The 22,554-nt window shown below is 42.2% G+C and overlaps 1 protein-coding gene across 3 annotated transcripts in view; it reads right to left on the minus strand.

Annotated features, from left to right (window-relative positions):
- ADAMTS12 (ADAM metallopeptidase with thrombospondin type 1 motif 12) overlaps positions 1–22,554 on the minus strand; it is a 287,143-nt gene that overhangs the window by 121,293 nt on the left and 143,296 nt on the right. For all 3 annotated transcript variants that reach the window (XR_007127574.1, XM_047730729.1, XM_047730727.1), the window contains 2 exons: positions 5,983–6,179; positions 5,181–5,264 (listed from right to left, as the gene is read on the minus strand). Coding sequence is in view for 2 of the 3 variants with exons in the window: in XM_047730729.1 (XP_047586685.1) it covers positions 5,181–5,264; positions 5,983–6,179 (281 nt within the window). In the remaining variant the exon portion in view is untranslated. The remainder of the gene's footprint in view (positions 1–5,180; positions 5,265–5,982; positions 6,180–22,554) is intronic.

Below are 22,554 nucleotides of genomic sequence, written 5' to 3' on the forward strand. Positions count from 1 at the left end.
TCCCTGAAGTCAACTGCTCTCAGGAACTGGAAGGAGGGGAGTAATCCTATCCTTAACTCTGGCGCAAAAGGGGAACAGGGAGGCCATTGAATGAATTGGTCTAAAGCACAAAGGGCTTGAGGCCAAGTCTGTGTCCAAGTCTTTGAGGGAGAATGAAAAGTTCAAAGGATAGGATTAGGGTCCTAACAGGAAAATGAGCACTCGATTCAGGGCTGGAGGGAGGCAGGACAGGAATGAGAGCACACTGCCTCCCATCTGAAGCTACTCTTTGATTTCACGGCCCACAATGTCTCAGTATGCCTGACAGGTCTTTCCAGCACATGGTTTTGGGTACCTCAGTTTCCCCTGGTCTGAAATATGACCACCTAGTCTTTGAGGAAGTCTCTAGGATGCTCCAAATTGAGTATTATGTCTGATTATCCTGGCTTATTCTCAAAGTGTGATGACAATCCAGAGTGGTTTTTCCATAACCGTGACTGACAAACAAAAACTGTACTTTATTAACCAAAAATTCTCTTGAACCCACTGTAGGAAATGAAGTCCAAAATGATGTCTGCTGTCAGATGTGATTAGAATAAGAAAGACAGGAGTTGTAAGAAGGCATAATGGAGGAGGCCTGCCTCAGCATTGCCCACCTCATATCACTTTCCACAGAGCCCTAGAACCATCTCTCTAATACCTTTCTCTCCACATTATCCCTCAGTTTGGAACCACCCAGAGGCTCCCCTAGAATGAGAACCACATCCCCTTATATGGACTCTATCCCTTTACAAGACTTTTCATGAATGTGGCCATGGCTGACCCTCATCTTCGCCCGCTGACTGCTGACTTCACGTACTCACTTTCCCTTATGTATTATGTACCCATAGGACTAGGTGGTGAGCAACACCAAACCCAGCCTCGGCCTTCAGCCCTACATACTAATGAAAGGAGGCTATCAAACCAACCGTTGTGAAATTACAAGTGTGATATGTGCTATGGAGGAGAATTTCACAATCATATAATTGTGAAATTATATGATAGAATCTTGCTGGGCAGGAAGGGCAGGGAAGGCTTCCCCAGTGAACTGACTCTGGAGCTGCTATCTGAAGGATTAAGGTGTCAACTCAGCGAAGACAGTCCGGGCAACAAGACCATGGCAGGAGACACCATGAGGAGAAGACTACTGTTCTATCCCAAAGGCAAGAGGGGCGTGGTAAGGATGAGAGAGGGAATTAGAAAAGCACTAATTCTTTTAGTGATTTTCTAAAAGCACTTTAATCCAGGGATGGGGATTGGAGAATGGGTGCCAGGAAGAGGGTATATGACTGGATTACCATTTGGTTGCAATGAGAAAATGAGATTGAAAGGAATCCAAGTAGACCAAAGTAAACAAAACTGTAGCCCAAGAAAGAGAGGACTCCATCTTGAATTTAAGTGATAGAAATGCAGATGGTCAGACAAAATTGGCAATACCTACTGATGGACTGGATATGAGGGGTGGGAGAGGGAGGTGTCATGGATATTTCTGGATCTCTGGCTTCCACAACTGGAACGATGATGATGCCAGCAGAGAGATGCAGTGTGCAACAAGACCAGGTGTGCATGGAGCGGGGTAGATTGGGACCCACAGTCTTCTCTCCTGCCTCCTACATAGTCCACTGTCTCCTCTGCGCACAGCCAGGTGTACTCAGCCCCCCTTTTGGAGGTTCATTATCAGTGATGTGTACAGTGATAAATGTCCTCACATGTAAGATGCTAGTTTACATGCTCAAAAGGCACCACGCAGGTCCCTCTACTTGTAATATTCTTCCTCACAAGTTAATTCTTTCTCATCCTCTAAAACCCACCTTAGCCTTCCCTAGACTGGATGCGCTTTTTTTTTTTTTTTTTTTTTATACTCATGACAACTCAGTTTGAAATTTTCTATTTTGTGCTTTTGGGCATCAGAGTTGAAGCATCTCAAAATCAGGAAATGAGACTTATACTTGTATTTGTATCCTCAGAGGCCAACATAGTGTTTGACATACAGTTAATATACCACAATTCTCTTTTGAATTACAGATGGAGAAAAACGGTGTATGAGGCAATGATGTCACTTCTTCAGAGTGATCTTCTGGATGATTGTAAAGTGAGACTAGAATCAGGTCCCCTTGATCAAAGGAGGAGTCCCTCCCAATACTTCACACTGTACTTTCTGCCTCTGGCTGCTACCCTGATGTCAGTTAGGGCTGGAATCACAGTTGCTCGTTGTGGTTGGGGCTACTCGTTAGTCAAAGACGTGAAGAATAGCTTGAGTCATGATCTGGGAATCAAGAAAATGAGAACTGCAAATTGTAGCTCTTTGATGAGACAGCAATTCTCTTGTCCAATTATGGACCTTGTATCACATGGAGAGTCTATGTGAGCTTGGATGAGGAAGATATTTGGCAAGCAAAAGGAAGACAGTCATGGTTTTCATTTTTTTAGCAAATCTTTTTGTGCCTCTGTTCTTGCAAAATGAGAACAGGAAGAAGAAAAACAATATTACTGTGAGGGAGTCAGAGAGGTAGCTGCCAATCAAGTTCTTTCAAGGGATTCTGTTGAGATTGCTTCTAGGCAACAAACCTGAACAATGGAAACATACCTAAGGTAAAAGAACCTACAGCAACACCCCATCCCTCTAATGCAGACAGGCCCAGTAGGCGACCCATAAGCCCCAGCTGACCAATAGGTAACTGAACACAGACAAGGTTACCAAAAAAGGAAAATTTCTTATGTTCCCATTCCTCCTCAGCTTCCTCCTTGACTACAACCCCCCACACTGTCTCGTGTTGGACAGCCTCTCCCTTGCTGTCCTTCCTGCTGCTCCTTGACAGAGGATTCTGTACACTTCCATCTTTTTTGTTCTGTCCCAAGTGGATTCTTCCACGGCCCATGCTGCTGGCCTTCATCCAACTGGGCCGCCCAACATTTGGTGGCCCCCCCCCATCTGATCAGGAGACTTCCACAGTCTCCAAGTGGCATTGTTCCCTGGGGAGGGAGAGATGTGGAGTTCTCAGGGGCCTGATCAATGGAAGGCGCACTTTGACATCTGACTAGCACTACCACAGGGACTGCAGAGGGGAAAGGTTTTTTCCTTGGCTATTTTTTTTTTGTCTGAAAACCCTAAACTTCTACACATTCTGCAGTGAAGCATGCATATAGGAGAGACTATTACACAATAGTGGATATTTGTCTTCCAAAGTATCAAAGTATAACTTTTACAAAGCTAAAAAATATAATTCTCATAAAAAATATACAGTGAACATGGTAGGGATGTATTTAACTGATTAATAAGAAGATAGACAAGATGTCCAAGCTGGTTTAAAGGCAGATACAGGAAAGTGATGCCACTTTAGCGGGTGAAACTATAAAGAAAAAATGCTGGAATCAGATTGCTAAATTAGATACAAAATTAGTCAACAGGCCAATAAAACTACAACCTTCAGAGTTATCTTCTCTATTAGACACGAATTATTTTTACCTCTTCTAGACAAAAACCATTTGTACCCTGTCAGTTTTCTGCATGTTCATACCTAACTTTATTGTGTCTAGGACCTACTCAATAGCACATAATAATCAGGCAAAATTGCATTCCCGTAGAGTCAGACAGGTCATGTTAGACATTGAAAAGATACATAGCTTTTGTCTGGCTTGGTTTCTAAGTCTTAGAAAAATTTTCATAACAAAAGGTTCACAGGAAGGAAAATAATACACCTGTCAGTATTCCAAGATACCCAAGGTATGCCTTCAGTGATTCAGGAAGTGGGGCATAGAAAGGGAAAGAAAAAGGAAAATGGATCCAGACTCTGGATATTATTGTTTTTCAGTCTTCTGAGGATGAAGGGCCAGAAAACAGTAAATCCTGCCTGGAGCCTTCTGACCTCAGGTTTTTTGAGGAGGCAGACTTGAATGAGGCCATTCTTCACATGTTTCACTGCTGGGTAAGGTCAGTAGATTGCAAAGGCATTTCACCAGGTTGGAGGTTGGAGGTTCATGCCTTCATTGAATGCCACTTCATTTATTCATGTCCCAGGCACCGTGTTAGGTGCTGGGGATATAGCCAAGAATAAAGAAGGAATTTACATTGCGATGGTGGCTAAGACAGCCAAGAGAAGAGTAAACAAATACACAGAAGAGCAATGAACTGTGCAAGAAGTACAAATAAAGGAAGAAAACTTTATTCTGTGATGGAGAACAGCAAGTGGGGTTGGCTTTGAGTCAGATGGTCACTGAGACTTCTCTGGAGAAGCAGCATTTGAACAGAGGTCTGACAGGTGCCAGAGAACAGGCCAGCCATCAGCAGAGCCAAGGGACAGGTGTTTTGGGCATTGGGAACCATAAGTGCCTAAGCCATGAGGCTGAAGAGGGCCGTGTATGTTCCAGAACTTCTTGAAGGTAGCATTGCAGACCCTGCCGTTGAATGTGGAAGATAAGGAAAGGAGGATTTGAGAATGACTCCTAGGCCTGTACATGGTTACTGAGGTGGGTCACAGGGAGGGTTGGAGCCTGGGTGGTGGCAGAATTGAGATGATCTGGACAGGCTGCAATCAAGAATGCTGCTGTGGGCTGAGTTTGCAAGTTTGGGTGGGCTCTGACACACCCAGGGTGACATGGCAAGGAGGCAACAGGATGGGAGTCTGGAGTGAAAGTAAGGACGAGGTCTGGGTTTGAGGTAACAACCGAGTCTCACCATGTAGAAGACATGTGGGTCTCTGAGAACAGATGCCATTTCCAAGGGTAATCTTGGAGAGACAGAGAGACAAGACAGCCCAGAGTTGAGGGGTACATATTAATATGCAAGAGGCAACTAAACAGGATAAAGGGTTCAACATGTCCATGTCCCTTTTAACTTGTACTGAAACCACACAACCATTTCATGATTTAGTCTTATTCATTGTGGACATTCTAAGCCACTGCTGTAAATCTGATTTATGTGTTACTAGTCTAAACGACTGCCAGGAGAGTCCAATGATGTCTCTCTCAGAAATGTTTTCCATCTCCCACTTGACAGCACAAAACTCCCAAGAAAATAATATAGAAATATCACTGCCCTTCTCAATGGGCTTCTAAACAGCTTCCTGGTGTCCCCTTTCTTGTCCATCAAGAGCTGTCCTGAAAAAAGGAGGTAGGGAGTATAAGGATATAGGTCAGAAGAGTGGAGAGAAACTTCCCCTTACCTCTTCTTCTTCAAGTAGAATGAGCCGAACCACAACAATGTGAATGGCATTGCCGATGCTTGGGTTATGGAACAACCCAGTGACCTAGAGTCAGAAAGGGAAAACCATTAGCTCACATGAATAAATAAATGATAAATGCCAGAGGAGGGGGAAAACAGCATTGTGATACACTTCAAATAATGTCGCCTTAGAGGTCAGGAATTCTGGGGGGAGTACGACGAAGATTGAGAGATACCCCTGGCCCCATCCACATTGTGATATTGAAAGGCAACCTTTTTAAGGTGACAGAGCTGCTTTTTTTCCTTGACCCAGGTTCTTTCTCTCTTTTATTATCAGTTCTGGAGGAAAATACCTTTCCCCATCTTGACAGGACTAATACTCTCTCTGGGAAGGCAGAAACATCAAGAATGCAAAAGGGAGGTCGGAAATCAGGGGTCATTAACTTCACTCCAATTTTAACTAACTTGAGGAAATCACATTCTAATTCTTTGCCTGAGTTTACTTATCTGTGCACCCACATAAAGTGGTGAGATAAACTCAAACTAAAAGGATTGAGTCACTTGAGAAATACCTAGCAGAAAATGGGTGATAAATTCCAAATTTCCCTAGGATACACTTTTTTTTTTCTTTAGGATACACTTTTTTAAGAGACAGGACAAATAGGTCCTGAATTCCCAGCCTTCCTCACTTAGGCAGGGAATAGGTTCAGATATATATGGAAAGAATGAAACAGGTCTCTCTTATTTTTGGAGGGTGACACCTGTCCCCCGGCTGAGTCTCCCTACCCCACAGTCTGACTTACCATGTTCATGATGGTGAGGATGTAGGACTCGACACTGTCGCTCCCATGATACTCAATCATCTTCGTGTCAGCCACGACCAGCGTCTCCACCCAGCGCTCTTTGCTGATGGACCGCCGAGACAGGCTTCTCCTGGGCCACTGGCTCCTCTCCCACTCCTCTCGCTGTCGCTCCAGCTTCTGGGAGGTGGCAAGACCATCTAAACATTAAATAGGAGACAGTGGGCTAACACTGTGTATCTCACACATACTACCCACCTATGTTTTAAAGATGCAAGGCCGTAAGTTTAATTTATGTTCAACAATGTAGGAACGCAGTGTTCTCATATACACGTCTGAAATGGAGGAAGGGATTGAGTTGAATGATTAGGACCAAGATAATGGAAATCTGTACCTTATAGAGAGGTTCACAGTACTTCTTTGAAATAATTATTACCTATTTCATTAAACAGGTCCCTCACTATCAAAAAGGTGTTATGATAAAAATTGGAAACGTTTTCTTCTCCTCCTCCTCTAAATTATTCAGTGCCTACTATGCACAAAGCAATACAAGGTTTTAAAACACCAAGTTGTTTATCCTCACGAGCATTTGAGGGATGTACTTCTATCTCTGTTTGGCACATGGGAAAATTTATGTTCAAAATGCCTGGTTCAATAATTTCCCCAGAGTCACACAGCCCATAAGGTCCAGAAGATCCAAGGTTTTCTATGCCCTAAAATCATGCATTTTTCATGTACTCTACATTGTAGTCTCCCACCGAGGAAATGTGCATACAACTGGAGAACGTGTAAGCTGGAGAAGCAGCTGCATGTCCTTCAAGAAGGCAAAAGGTAGCGTGGATACACGGGTCTGCTCTGTAACCCTTTCTGCTTGCTCACTTTCACCGTCTGTGTGAGGTCAGAACACACGGAGTAGTAGTTACAAAAAAAAAAAAAGAAGAAGAAGAAGAAGAAAGAAAAGAGAGAGACATAATCATAAGATCCTCTTAGATTGATGGATCCTTATCATCTGAAGAAGCTTCAGCAGTCATTTAATCTGAGTTCCTTCCTGAGCCAGGAATCCCCTAAAAGCTGTATTTCCTAAGTGATGCAGCCTGGAACATTAGGTATTAATGAGAGCTCTGAAACTACAAGTCCTAAGATCAAGAGAGTTTGGAAAGAGTATACTGAATTCCCTGCTTACACTGCAGTATAGCTAGTTATTTATAAGCTGGCGGAATTCTAGATTCAACATGAAAATGTAACTGTGAAGGAATAAACTCTTTCTAAACACCTTCAGAAGTGGAGAACTCACCACCGAGGACCTAGAGGCTATGTAAGACGCCTTTCACGATGCCTTGGGTGAAGGATGAAAGCCCTCAGTTATTCACCATTTCCTTATTTAAGGTAAGGAAAGGCTGTCATTGGAGTCCTACCAATGTCTCAGCTTGCTGGGACTCATTATTCTGCTTGGTTGATTATTAAATTTTTGGGTTTTTTCCATCGTCTTTTGCCCCTAGCTGCCTCTTCCATGCTGGTCTTCATTGGGAGAAATGCATTAGCACATTTCTGTCGGAGGATGAAGAAGGGAAAGAAAGCGTGTGGGATTTATAACTGCTGAGTGACACAGATGACTGAGACACAGATCCAGGTCTCCCCTGTAAAGAAAGGCTTCCTCCTCAGAGGGATGCAGTCCAGACCAGCAGGATGACCCAGGCTGGAGATTAAATAAAACATAGAGGGGCACCTGGGTGGCTCAGTGGGTTAAGCCGCTGCCTTCAGCTCAGGTCATGATCTCAGGGTCCTGGGATCGAGCCCCGCATCGGGCTCTCTGCTCAGCAGGGAGCCTGCTTCCTCCTCTCTCTCTGCCTGCCTCTCTGCCTGCTTGTGATCTCTCTCTGTCAAATAAATAAATAAAATCTTAAAAAAAAAAGAAACATAGAGCTTTGAGCTAAGAGAATTAAGTAGTAAATCCATTTATTTGCTACATTTGAGAATAGTTAAAATCCTGCCTTTGGTTCACGACAATGGTAATATCATCGTGACCTCTACTAGAAAAAAGCAAATTGCAATCTCTCTTTTTGGCACTTGTCACAAAAGCAAAGTGGTCCATGACTGCAGCAGATATAATGTCCCCTGGGATTATAATTCATGTTTCCTGAGTTCTCCCTCCCTTGAATTACTTTGTCAAGAGTGTGATATCTGAGAGGGCTAAGGAAAAATGCTGTATTTAGTGCTTTCAGTGACTTTAGACTATTTAGGAACAGATACTTTTTTTTTTAAGATTTTTATTTATTTATTTGACAGAGAGAGAGATCACAAGTAGGCAGAGAGAGAGGGGAAGCAGGCTCTCCGCCGAGACTTGATCCCAGGACGCTGAGATCGTGACCTGAGCCGAAGGCAGTGGCTTAACCCACTGAGCCACCCAGGTGCCCCTAGGAAACAGATTCTTACAACGCATAGGGAGACTCTACACTCTGCAACATTTCCTATTTTACAAAAAACATTTTTGTAAGTTGAATACACTATTTTGTAAATATAGTAGGGCTGTAACTCAACACTCAGCACTGAGCCTGGTGTCTACTGAATGAGTATATGGATTTCTTCACTTAATATCTATTTGTGGGGCTAAAGGGTCATATAGGGCATTAAATAAAACAAAGAGAAGTATTCAGATTCTAGTGAGTCTAATCTAATCTTCACCATTCATTCATTCCAACTTCTATATTTTTCTCAACATATCTACCCACCTCCAACCCCTAATCCCCAAACCAGAATGTCAACAGCAATTGTGCACACATCAAAATCCAGCAAGTTTTGTTTGCCGAAGGAAATGTTATTCTGGAGGAAGGTGCTCTCTTGCCTCCAACAGATGAGGGAAGCCACAAAGTAATAAGGCCTTCCCATTTCAGCTCTCAGATTTCTCAGAAGTTCAGAACAGAAAATGTAATTTGGGGTAATTTTTTTCTTTTATCTGCTTTATTGTGTTTTCTATGTTACTTTTATAGTTAGAAAAATAAACTTTAAAAAATGTGATGAAGGCCCTTCACTTTTACTTTCCTCGCAATTTATAATTTAACAGCAGCATTTTTCTGAGTCTTTTCACCAGTTCTCTCATTAATATATGTCCTTTCAACCAGGTAGCCAAAAGTTATTCTCCCATCTATAATGCTGTATTTCTGTAATGCTGTATGCTGTATGCTGTAATGCTCCCATCTATAAAACCATCTATAATGCTTCCCTAGCAACAGCAATCACACAGTAAACGACATAATTAGTAAGAAAGATCTCACACAATGCGTCTATTCATTCATTTTCTGGCTCTTCAAAGGAAGACAAAGAGACCAGGATGGGGGAAGATAGAAAATTATGGAGGAAAAAAAGGAATTACTCCTTCTATGTAAGCAGCCAGCCATTCTTCTATGAAGGTATGTGGTGGCAAAGAGCTTCCAAAACAGGAAACAGCATTTCCATCACGGAACTAGAGATGCATGAAGTACAAAGGGAGACACTGAACTCAGCCAGACAGACACATTTCCTGGGATGCTGGAAAGAACATTACCATCCAGGGAAGCCCAGGACAATTCGTAGCCTACCAGCCACACGTGGTACTAGTGCACCTGAAATGTACTGTATGTGTCAAGTATACCCTGCATTTCTTTTTCTTTTTTATTTAAGTTCAAGTTAGCTAACATACAGAGTATTATTAGTTTCAGAGGTAGAATTTAGGGATTCATCAGTTGCATACAACACCCAGTGCCCTCCTTAATGCCCATCACCCAGTTCCCCATCCCCCCATCCCCCACCCCTCAGGTCTCTGATAATTTGCCTCTTTCTCTGATTTTATCTTATTTTATTTTTCCTTCCCTTCCCCTATGGTCATCAGCTTTGTTTCTTAAATTCCACATATGAGTGAAATCATATGGTACATGTCTTTCTCTGACTTATTTCACTTAGCATAATACTCTCTACTTCCATCCACATCATTGCAAATGGCAAGACTTCATTCTTTTTGATGACTGAGTAATATCCATTATATATATATATATATATATATATATATATACACACACACACACATATACATACACATACACACACACACACACACACACACACACACACATATATATATATATGTATATATATATATACCACTTCTTTTTTATCCATTCATCTTTTGATGGACATCTGGGCTCTTTCCATATTTGGCTACTATGGACATTGCTGCTTTAAACATTGAGGTGCACGTGCCCCTTTGGATCACTATTTTTATATCTTTTGGGTAAATACCCAGTAGTGTGATTGCTGGGTCATAGGGTAGCTCTATTTTTAACTTTTTGAGGAACCTCCATGCTGTTTTCCAGAGTGGCCGCACCAGCTTGCATTCCCACCAATAGTATAAGAGGGTTCCCCTTTTTCTACATCCTCTCCAACACCTGTTGTTTCTTGTATTGTTCATTTTAGCCATTCTGACTGGTGTGAGGCAGTATCTCACTGTAGTTTTGATTCAACACACTCTAGATTTCAAAGAATTAGTATAAAAAACATAAAGTATCACGTTAACAATTTACATTGATTATGTGTTGAAATAAATATTCTGATATCTTGGGTTAAGAAAATTATTAAAATTAACTTTACCTGTTTCTTTTATTATTATTATTATTCTTGGCTGCTACAAAATTGAGAATTATATGTATTGTACATTGGATTTTTATTGCATAGAATTGGTTTAGAGCTCTAGATACTTGGTTATTAATCCAGGGTCTCCTAATTATTTGTTTAAAGTCTGCCTCACAGAATTGCTGTAAGGAAAAAGTACCTTACGATGTGGGGGGAGCACCAAGCACATACCTGCCACAGGCCAGAGTGGTAACCAGTGTTATTTTGTTTTCCTTCAGCTTATTTGCAACTAAAGATATGATGCTTATTAATAGGTGAAAACCTTAGTTCCTCTTGTTTTCAGTTATGCTTATGTAATTTCACGACTGGGGAGAGCCATGATTTTAACCGGCCTGGCTGTCTCATCCCTGCCCTCACCTTACAAAATATCTTGGCTCCTCACACACTAGAGCAAAACAACAAGGAAGCATCATTCAGAAGCAAGTAATTTTACATAAGACTTTTTCCAATTTTTTAAAGGAGAGAGAGAGGACCAGATAGTACTAACACTTAGATTTATTCTAAAAAGTGACTTCCTGGGGCACCTGAGTGGCACAGTCAGCTCAGGTGGCGATCTCTAGGGTCGTGAGATCAAGCCCCACATCAGGCTCTGAACTCAGCACAGTCTATTTGAGTTTCTTGAGTGCTCTCTCTCTCTCTCTCTTCCTCTGCCCCCCACTTGTGCTCCCTCCCTCTTTAAAATAAACAAATAAATCTTGGCAAAGAAATAAAAAGTGACTTCCTGTCCTTGGAGAGATGAGCAGATAAACAAAATGCGGTGATACACCTACATAGGATGGAATGTTATTCAGCATCCTGACACCTGCTACATCAATGAAACTTGAGGACGTTATGCTAAGCGGAATAACCAGGCACCAGGGGACAAAGACTGTATGATTACACGTACCTGAGGCACCTGGAGTAGTCAGATTCACACAGATAACAGGATGGCAGTTGCCAAGGGTTGCCGGGTCGGGGGGGGGGGGGGCAGGTAGGAGGAGCTATTGCTTGACTGGCAGAGAGTTTCAGCTCAGAAAGACGACAGTTCCAGAGATGGACAGGGAGGGCTGGGGCCGCACAACAAAGCGAATGCACGTGAGGCCCCTGAAATGCACCCTTTGATAATGAAAATGGTACATTTCATTTTATATCAATTTTACCACAATTTAAAAAAAATTTTAAAATGGGTAACTTTCATGGTAGATGGTGGATGTTGAAGCAAACACAGACCAACTCAACATCTCACACTTTCTGTCACCACGTCAGCCAGCCCCAGAGTGACCTTTAGGTCCCTAAGGAGACTCACTCACCAATCACTGTTTCACAATCACTGAAGTGTGCTTATTCAGGCGTTAACATTTCAACAAGCAGAGCTGTCAAAGTAAGACATTTCTAAGTAAACTCACATTTTAGTTGGTCAGAAATCCCATTCTCCAGCACATTACAGTGAAACGCAGTCTGGCAGTAACATAGGTTAAAAGTTTTCCCTGAACCTTTCCAGGACTCTTGACTGCAGCCAGGCTGTTCCTGCCCCTTGTGACTTTGTCCCCCTGTTCTAGGCTACAGTCATCTATCAACGCAAGAGAAGCTGGTCTTGGCTAAACCTTTATGCCTCTGCTCACTTCTGCCCTCTTGAGGCTGTTTTCTAGGCAGCTCTTTCTGGCTTGATACTGTCAACCTGACATGTCCTCATAGATCCTCTTGCTTTGTTGGACTATCTTTCAAGCACATGATTTTCCCTCTCTAATCCTCCACCTAACTCCTTATTTGCCCAGGAAGGTGACTCTGTCGTGCATCTATCAAACGCAACTCCTCTCTCAGATGTTGCTTTGGCCTCCCAGCTTTACAAAGAGAAACTCTAGAATTTTCTCTTCTCAAAGATGGGGTAGTAAATTCAATATGTATACAGATATTCCTTGACATGCAATGGGGTGATGTCCCCATAAACCCACTGTAAGTTGCAAATATCATTTAGTCTAAAATATATTTGCTACACCTAGCCTACTAAACATCATGGCTTAGCCTAACCTACCTTAAACATGCTCAGAGCACTTATGCAAACCTACAGTTGGGCCAAATCATCTAACACAAAGTCTATTCTAGAATAAAGCATTGACTAGCTCATGTAATTTTACTGAATAATGTACTTAAAGTGAAGAACAGCGTAGTTGTATGGGGACAGAAGGTTGTAGGTGTATCCCTTGTTTCCCTCATGACGGTGTGGCTGACTGGGAGCTTTGCCTCCCTAATGTCCCCCATATTGAGACAAATAGAGAGAGAGGCAGAGAATCTTAGCCCAGGAAAAGATCAAAACTCAATACTTGAAGTACGGTTTCTAGTGAATGCACACTGCATTCACACTATCATAAAGTCAAAAAACTGTAAGCTGAACCATGGTAAGTCAGGAATGGCGCATCCTTCACTGTGATATTTCATCAGGCACAAGATATCGTGCGTGTATTCAAAACCTATCAGGCCTCCACTAGCCTCTCTGGGGAAAGATAAAGTAGAAACTATAGTTCTTGAGCTCAAGATGTTCTCTCATTTACTGGAGAAGGAAAAAAACCATCAGCCAGAAACAGAGAATCATATAAACAATAAATGATTAAAAGCTTATCAGAGTGCAGATAAGCCTTTGGAGGGAGAAAGAGACCAAGGAAAGCTGGATTCGATAAGCAGCTGTATTTTCCAGTCCCCGGACAGGCCCTGAGATTACAGATATGAATAAAATCAACTTTTCTTCCACTGAGGTGCTCTCTGTCTGGTGAGCAGATGGAACAGACGTCCTTCTGGAGGGAGAAGGTAGATTTTTCAGGGTGGGTAGAATGTAACTAGACGGAGGCGAGAGGAGAGCAGATGGGGTGATCAGGATGAACAAAGGTGCAGAGAGAATGAAGCTTTTCAAAAATTCACAATGGCCTGGAGAATTCCAAACTGCCTAATCTTAAATTATTTTAATTTGCCAAGTGATTAGGGGACATTAGCTCCCCTTCATGGCATGTGTTGCTTATTAAAATGAGGTTGTATTTCTAAACCAATACACAGGCTGGCAGGGTGAACTCAGAGAGCCTGTAAAAATGTTACAGATGGAAGCAAAATGTTAATTTTGCTGCAAAGACTCCAAAGGTGAAACTTTCCCATGTCTGCAGCTGAGTGGCAAGTCACCATGATTCCCAGCATATGAATATGAAAACTGAGTGATGCCAACTAGGCAAGCTTAAAGAATTTCAGAGGAATGAGTGAAACTTATTCTTCCCAATAAGAACATGTACCTTACACCATCATAGCTGCCTCTCTTGACAACCAAGCAGTAGAACAGCAGCTATTACTAACCCTGTTTTCCAGATACACCAATTTCATTTAAAAAGCCTTAAATTAGGAGGCATAAACACACAGATCAAGGGAGCAGAATAGAGAAACCAAAGGTAGACCCACATGAAGATACCTAAGTGACTTCCGGCAAAGGTGCAAAGCAATTTAATGGAGGAGACACTGGAAAAATTAGACATCCATAGGCAAAACAAACAAACGAAAACCTTGACCTAAGCTTCCCTTCTTATATAAAAATTTAAAATGCATGAACATAATAAAAACATATGAGTACATGGATTTAATCATAAAATGTAAAACTATAAAATTATTTTTAAAAATAGGAGGAAATCTTTGAGATCTAAGATAAGCATAGTGTTCTTAGACCATCCATAAAGGACAAACTAATGAATTAAACCTCATCAAAATTAAAACTTGTGTTCTGGAAAAGACAATGTGAAATACAGAGCTTCACTTTGGGGTGACAAAAATGTTCCAAAGTTGACTGTGGTGATAGCAGAACCACTCTGTGCATATACGAAAAGCCAATGAATTGTACACTTTTAAATGGGTCAATTCTATGTATTTGAATTATGTCTCAACAAAACTGTCTTAAAAAAATGTGAAGAGGATGGGAAAACAAGCTACAGATTGGCAAGAAATATATGCAAACACACATGTAACAAAAGTCTAGTATCAAGAATATATACAGAATTCTCAAAACTCAATGGTAACCAAAAAAATCAAATTAAAAATGAGCAAAAGATAGAAACAAACATTTCACTGAAAAAAATATACAGATGTCAAAAAAGCACATGAAAAGATGTCCAACATTACTTATTAGGGAAATGAAAGTTAATGAGCTATCACTACAAGGAGATATCACTGCGTATCTATCAAGAATGCTAAACTTAAAAATAGTGACAGTATCATTATTGTGATATCGGATATGGAGCAAATGGGTCACTTATCCACAGCTGGTGAGAGTGTAAAATGGTACAGCCATGCAACAGAACTACCCAGGCAGTTATCGCATGACCAGCAACTGTACTCTTGGGCAATTACCCTAGAGAAATGAGAACTTACATTCACCCAAAAACCAGTAAACAATGTTTAGTGCAACTTTCTTTCTAAGAACCAATAACTAGACACAGTCCAGCTGTCCTTTCGTAGGTGAATGGTTAAGCCAATTACGGTGCATACGTATCATAGAACACTACAGGGCACTAAAAGGGGCAAACCACTGAAACACACAACAAAGTAGAGGGATGTCTGGGGAATGTTGCTGAGTGAAAACAGCCAGTCCCAGAAGGCTATATACTGTATCCTTCAATGTACAGGACATTTCAAAATGAAAACATTTTAGAAAATATTTGGTGGTTGCCCAAGGTTAAGAATGAAGAATGGGGAGCATCAGGGCAAAGAGCAACATAAGGGATTCTCGGGGGGAAGGAACTATTCAGTATCCCAGCTATGTCAGCAGATACATGAAACCACAGGTGTAGCAAAACTGTGTCGTTTCACAATGCACCCCAATCCATACACATGAGTACAAGGATGTTAGGGAAATCTAAGTAAGATCACTGGGTAATGTCCGTGTCAATGGCCTGCTTGTGATATTGTACTATTGTTTGGTAAGATGTTACCATTGGGATAAAGTGGGTGGAGGGTAGGTAGGATCTCTTTCTATGGTATCTTACATCTGTATGTGAATCTACAATTATTTCATCAAAATAAAAGAAATTCTTTGTCTGAGCTCACACAGCAGTTGCAAAAGCAAAAACTAAACTTAAATCTCCCAATTCTTAGTCCTAGTCGATGACTCACCACCACTCCCTCTTGCTGGGGGTAGGGTAGGGAAAGGGAAATTGTCCATAGCAATAACAGCATGCATGATATAATTCCAGGAATGGAGATTAGAGAGGTATGCATAAGTAAATACAAACAAGTAAGACAAAGTAAATCAGATACAGTGAGCCTGCAAAAAGGTCCAGCTGGGCTGTCACTTGCTAGGGGAATTTCTCCAGATTTTGCTTCCCAACATCCAACCACCCTTAGAACCTTCATCCTTTTCTGGTTTCCCTCGAGGGGCAAAACCCCTGGTTGCTTGGTTACTCCTTTTATTAAGTGTGACCCAGTGAGCTGCGTCTACATGCATTATGGACCAAACAAGCCAGTGTCTACTTCTTTCCTTTGAGCTTCCCTTGAAACTCAAAAGGGAGTGGTAACCACCCCACCTGTCCCAGCACATTCCCTGGGAGCAGGTCTGAGTCAAGAAGTTACCCGAATATGGACGTCTAGAATTACTGAGGCGCTCTCCTCATATTTTGTATGTTCAAAATATAAAGTAAGATTAAACAAAATTAAAGAGCATATCCAGGCCATGGCAAAAGGTGCTTTGAGACTGCCATATAAAGTGGGAGCAAATCCACAGACTTGGCCTTCCAGTAACCATACTCAGAGTTGGCAATCGGGACAAGGACTCCTGTCTTGCAGGTCCTTTACCAACTGGAGACTTAATTTCTGGGGATAAAATTTGAAGATACACACTACCCAACCATAGGCACAACACCTTTCCCGTAGTCTGTCTGAAGCCATTTGAAATGAAGATGGGAAAACTCCCAAAGCCACAAAGCCCCAAACGTCTCTGTCATTTTTCTTTTTCAGGTTCCCTGTCACTGTCAACGTAAAGCATAGTGACAGCCACCAACAGCAAGCTTAAAAGAGTTTTTGTAGTTCATGCGCCAGATCCAGTGGATTTTCTGGGTACACACAGATGGCTAAGAACAGATTAAAGTCTCCCATAACCTATTCCACAGAAGAAGTGTCATTAATGCTACACTAAATGACTTTGTTCACAGAAACGTAACAAGCACAAAGTTCCATCTGAGATATACCTAGGACTTCATTATCCCCTCAGGCACTCTGAGTAATAAGGGCACTGATATCAATAATTTATATAAAGTAGCTTCCAGCACTGGTCCTAGAGGCAGCCTAGCTTCCCTACAGGATACTCTCTTTTGCTACAGTGTTATATGGCCTTGATGGTGATGGAGTCTGTGAAGACCTATACGTGCCTTCTCAATCATCAAAGAAATCCTTGTTCCCATCTGAGCTCCCCTATTGAATACTTTTATCATCTTCTGTGATTTTAAATGCTGAAGACACAGGGGGACATAGGTGAGAGTGTAAGTCAAACAGAGGGTGAAGTTTGCCTGAACCTTTCAGCGGCTAATGTTCTGGACAAAAGAGAGCTTCGAGTGAACTCACCCTATACAAAAACTGTTCTGGAAGTACCAAGTGGCAAATGGCGCTGAGTCTATTTTTTACCTCAGTCCCCCCAAACCTTCCTAGGTAAGAGCTGTTTTCTTTTATGAACCAACTATACTTTTCTACTGAAATCAGAGTTTCCCAAGGACCTTCTCATAGTATTCCTGAGATCTAGAAAAGTTGGGGGTTTTGGTGTTGAGTCACTACAACCAATAAGCTGAAATCTCTAGGTTTTCAATGATGTTGGCAAAGGACTTGAGTTTTCCATCTGTAAAGACCAACAACACCATCTACTTCACGGTTGTGTCCTCCACAGACCTTGGAATATAATAGTTTGGAAAGACGTAAATGGAAACTCTCTCCTCAAAACCATGAACTTCCCTCCTTCTGACACCACCTCATCTCTCTTTTCTCCTGCCTCCCTAATTCTCCAGCCTGTCCCCTCATGGAGCCCCTCCTTCTCAGCACTCCATCCCCACCAGCCTCACTCTGATTCTCGAATGTGTCCTGCTCTGTTAGGGCTTCCACATTTGGATGCTGTTTGTTCTGCCTGTCACTCTCTTTCCTTCCTCCTTCATCTCCCTCTCAGTCCTCCTTCAGATCTCAGCTCAAAAGTCCCTTCCTCATAGGCCTTTACCCAACCTCCCTACCTAGAATAAATCTTCCACAGACGCAGGGCTCTCATCCCATGACATACTCCCTCTCCAAGTACTGATCACACTTGCAATTTCAGATTTATCTGAGTGTTTATACATTAACAGCAATCTCCATCACTAGACTAGAAGTGCTTTGAAGGCAGAAACCACATTTAAAGGCAGGGACTTTATCCCCAACTCAGGACCCAGATAATGTCCTTCACATCCAAATCCCAGCCCAGTAAGTACCTCACTTGCCCTACTCAGATTATTGCCTGAACCATCCTCCACTTCTAGACTCACCCCACCTTTCCCATCCAAATTAACATGGAACTTTCCAAGGCACATTATTACTGATTCCTGCCAGGGGTGACAACCATTAGTAACCTGGCCCCATTGTTAGATATCATACAATTTGTACAGCCGACTTGCTGTTTGTGCTTTCTTTCCAATTATTATTTTGAAACACATGTGACATACTTTGGATCAGTCACACAAGTGGCTCAGGAAATTCTCAATTAAAGCCCTTGCAGAGTTGCAGCTGGGATGGCCAGGCCTCAGGGACCCAGGGTCCAGGCTACACAAACAGAGTCTGGAGCCCTTCCAAACACACAGCATGGCCTGAACACCACAGCCCCTCACCACTCTCGGAGAGAACGGACCAGGTCAACAGACACACAAGGGAACACTGTGCTACAGAGGCGAAATGGCAAACCCCTCAGGTGACAATCATGACGGCCTCCCCCCGTGCCCGGCCACTCTCCTCGCTGACCATGTCTATACGGCGATGACTGCTGTGCTAATTATCCTTGAAACCCAGGTATGATTACTACTCCCTACAGAGAACGAATGGAGCCTGGAGAGACGGAGGTCCCCAAGCATACAGGCAGAGCAGAGGTCTGTATCTTAATCTTCCTCCTGAGGTCAGAATGATGTTTAGGTGCAGGATCTCAAGGCCAAATCAGCACTGCTGCCTAGGAGCTCCGAATTGACTGTGAGTTACCTCCCTCGGCCTTACTTTCCTCATCTAGGAAAGGAATATACCAGAATTTATCTGATGGAATTATTACGAGCATTAAATGAGCTGATGCAGAAAACACCTCTAACAGTAGCAGACACACTGTAACAAATTTAATAAATGTTAACTATTACTGTTAAGAATTAATTCGATAAAAAAAATTGGCTACAAAAATCTAGTCATCGTCAATTAATAGCAAAAGTAGCCTCGGGGCTTTGGATGATAAGAGCATGTCTTAACGTATCGCTCAGATGCATGTACGAAGCCAGAGTTAAGCTGTCCAGTGCTCTTCAAAGGTAGGCCTCAAATACGGACAAAGGTGAAGGGGATGGAAAAGAACTGCATGCAGGAGGAAAAGCGGTTGCGAAAATGAAGTCACGGAACCCCCATCTTTGGAGTAGATCTGCCTCTTGCCGGTGTGGGACGAGTCTGCAGCTCAAAAGGGCATGGATTCAGCGGAGTATGAAGGGGAGTGAAATTTGCCATGGGTCTTAGGGATGCCAGAGGTGAGGAAAAGGGTCTGTGAGGCTTAACGAGGTAAAGGACAGACAGAGAGCCAAGTCCAAGATCAGTGAAGCAGACACGCTATGACTACTCATGTAATAAACCGGCAAAGACAAACTAGTTTGGCCTCTCGACTGAAACCCCATTCCTCTTGAACCTACTGGGAGCTCCACTTGTACAGAGAGACGGATCCAAATGAGATAAACTCATCTCCTCCTGAGGCTCACTGGGGCTTTGGCTCCCCCAACCCAACATCTGGTCTGGGGACTGCGGAGTCGCCTGTGGACCACTGGCTGGATCGTGGCCTGGACCCAACAGCAGTTCAGGTCACAGCAGAACACAGGGGTCTGGCTAGACTTCATGTAGCTTGGCCTCATTTTAAAATAAATTTGGAACTTGGTAGAGATCCCCATCTTGATTTTGAACAAATACTAGTCAAATACCCTAAATTCCACACTGGATTTGTACAGGGGGAAGGTCTGTAATCTGAGGCCTTACAGCCCTGAATTGATGTTTCTGAAACTAAGGAGATGCTTCCCACGCAGATCTTAGAGTTTGATTCATAGCATAAAACGCAACAAAGGGAAAAGTCAGTATTATAAAAAGGGCCAATCAGGGAGCTGCACTTAGCACACATTGTCTTACAAGATGTAGATGGCTGTGGGGGTGCCTGGGTGGCTCAGTGGATTAAAGCCTCTGCCTTCGGCTCAGGTCAGGATCCCAGGGTCCTGGGATCGAGCCCCACATCCGGCTCTCTGCTCAGCGGGGAGCCTGCTTTCTCCTCTCTCTCTCTCTGCCTGCCTTGCTGCCTACTTGTGATCTCTGTCAAATAAATAAATAAAATCTTTAAAAAAAAAAAAGATGTAGATGGCTGTGTCCGTCGGCTCATTGCTGAGAAGCCGAGCTCTAGGGAAGCCAGCAGAACAGAGTCAGCAGAAGCCCGCAACATACAAAATAATGTCCTTATCAGTTCTTACAAGAGCTTTTCGAAAGCACAGATTTAAAGCCAGAACATCCTTCTGATTCATTCTGAAGCACTTTTGATCTTCAAAACTACGAAAGGGCATCACAAACTGGCAGCTGAGAATGGACCCAGAATGGGTCTTTAATTCATATCTATACACACCCAGCTTTATTTCACAAAGGGGTTAATGTGGCTCCTGAAGGCAGACACTCTTTAGTTATCACCCAGTTAACTTAAGTCAGACAATAGCCACAAAAAAAAAAAAAAAAAAAGAATAAGTGGGAAAGGTAAAATGAGTGAAAAATAATGTGAAAAATAATTAGTTAACACTAATTAACAAATTGGTTATTATCTTCTATCTTTTTGGCTTTGGTTGGTCTACAAACTTAGCTATAGTTCCAGCTGTCACTAAAAATAAAAGAGAAACATGATTAGTTATTCAAGTCGGACAAATGCTGATATGACAAAAATCCACTGGTCAAGAGAAGCAAAACTAATTATGAGACCTGAAAAACAACAACAACAACAACAACAAAGTTAAGGCCTAGTTGCTCTGGTTACTATCATTCAGGGTGAGAGCCTGAAAGATCTACCTTGACATTGATCTCCTTTGCCAGGTGGCAGTGGGGTTGACTTGGTTGGACACCTGTCCTTAAGGCAGAGACCAGATTGTGAGCTTGATTGTGATACTACTTATTTGTATCTGAATGTCTGATAAAGTAATGGTCCATAGCTATTTCTGGGGAAAGACCTTTATAAAATGTAGCTATCTATTCTAGTCTCATAGTCTGTTGACTTGTGAGAGTTGTTTTTTTTTTTAACTCCAGACAGCAGTGGGTTGGTGGGTGGGTGGGTCTGATATGTATGTGTGTCTATATCTGCATTTGTGACCCAGTTGTGGAGCTGAAGCCACAAGCTACTGGCATGTGTATATAAAAGGGAGAGTGGTAGATTGTGTTATTTGTGTTTAAGAACTTTGCTCATGTCTGAAGGGGCTCATCTGTAACAGATGGTTCTTAAATATGACCTCCCAGTTTTCACTCTGAAATAGAAATTAGTAACTTCAGTTAAAAATTATAAATGAATATTTGAGATACACCAAGAAAAACAGTGCCCAACAAATGTGAGTATAAAAATGTGTGGGTGGCTGGGTGGGTACAAAATCATCAGATGTGTTTTTCTTTATCAATGAAAAAAGAAAGTAACTCAGTATCACAGTGAAACATCTGACTATACTAGATTGGTGGGGGGGGAACACGGGGGGTGGGGGAGAAGATTGGCAAATGCCAAAACCTGGGTGGGAACAGGATACAGAGGGTTCGAAGAAAAAGGAGCTTTATGTGCCTTTGTTTATAAAACCTACAAACTGAAGGCTGCAAAGAAACCTGTTACAAATGTTGACAGAGCTGGCTCAATTTTCATTAAAAAAAATGCTCACATGTTCTTTGCTATCAAATATGATATTAATCCAAAATTAGAGTGTGGTTTTCTTTTCATTAAAATGACAAATTGGCCCTGGAGTATTCAGTCTGCTTTTAGCAAGGGGAGTTCTTTATCTTCTACATCATTTGTCCAGATAACAGAGATTTTGCTTCTCCCTAGAATACTTTCTGTGTTGGGCGCTGACTCTGTAGGCACTTGATTTTAAAAAACAAAGAACAGGGCTCCTGGACGGCTCAGTGGATTAAGCCTCTGCCTTCGGCTCAGGTCATGGTCCCAGGGTCCTGGGATTGAGCCCCACATCAGGTTCTCTGCTCAGTGAGGAGCCTGCTTCTCCCTCTCCCTCTGTCTGCCCCTTCCCCCTGCTCGTGTACTTTCCCCCAAATAAGTAAATAAATCTTAAAAAAAAAAAAAAAACAAAGAACAGAGGGCTGAAAGGCCTGAAGTTCCTTAGGTCGTTCTTGACGTACTTATTGCTGAATATTGGATCACTGTTTTGGTAAACAGGTTATGAGGCAAAGCCCTTCACCACTGCTTGGCAGTTAGGCTTCTGTTTGAATAAGAACCTGCCCTCCTCTGACATCTCTTTTTCATGCTGCCCTTTCAAATTAAGACCCTAAATTCAGAAAAAAAAAAAAAGAAAGAAAGAAAGAAAGAAAAATGTCCTTGCCAAAGTGTTTTTAAGAGTCAAATCATCTTTGGCACTTGTTACATGACAAAAATGCCAACAACCCACTTTTTACCTTGACACCAATGCCATAACGCTCTTGTGGCAAGACCGTTGTACGCAGAGC

Source organism: Lutra lutra, chromosome 5, assembly GCF_902655055.1.
Source record: "Lutra lutra chromosome 5, mLutLut1.2, whole genome shotgun sequence".
NCBI classification, from domain to species: Eukaryota; Metazoa; Chordata; class Mammalia; order Carnivora; family Mustelidae; genus Lutra; species Lutra lutra.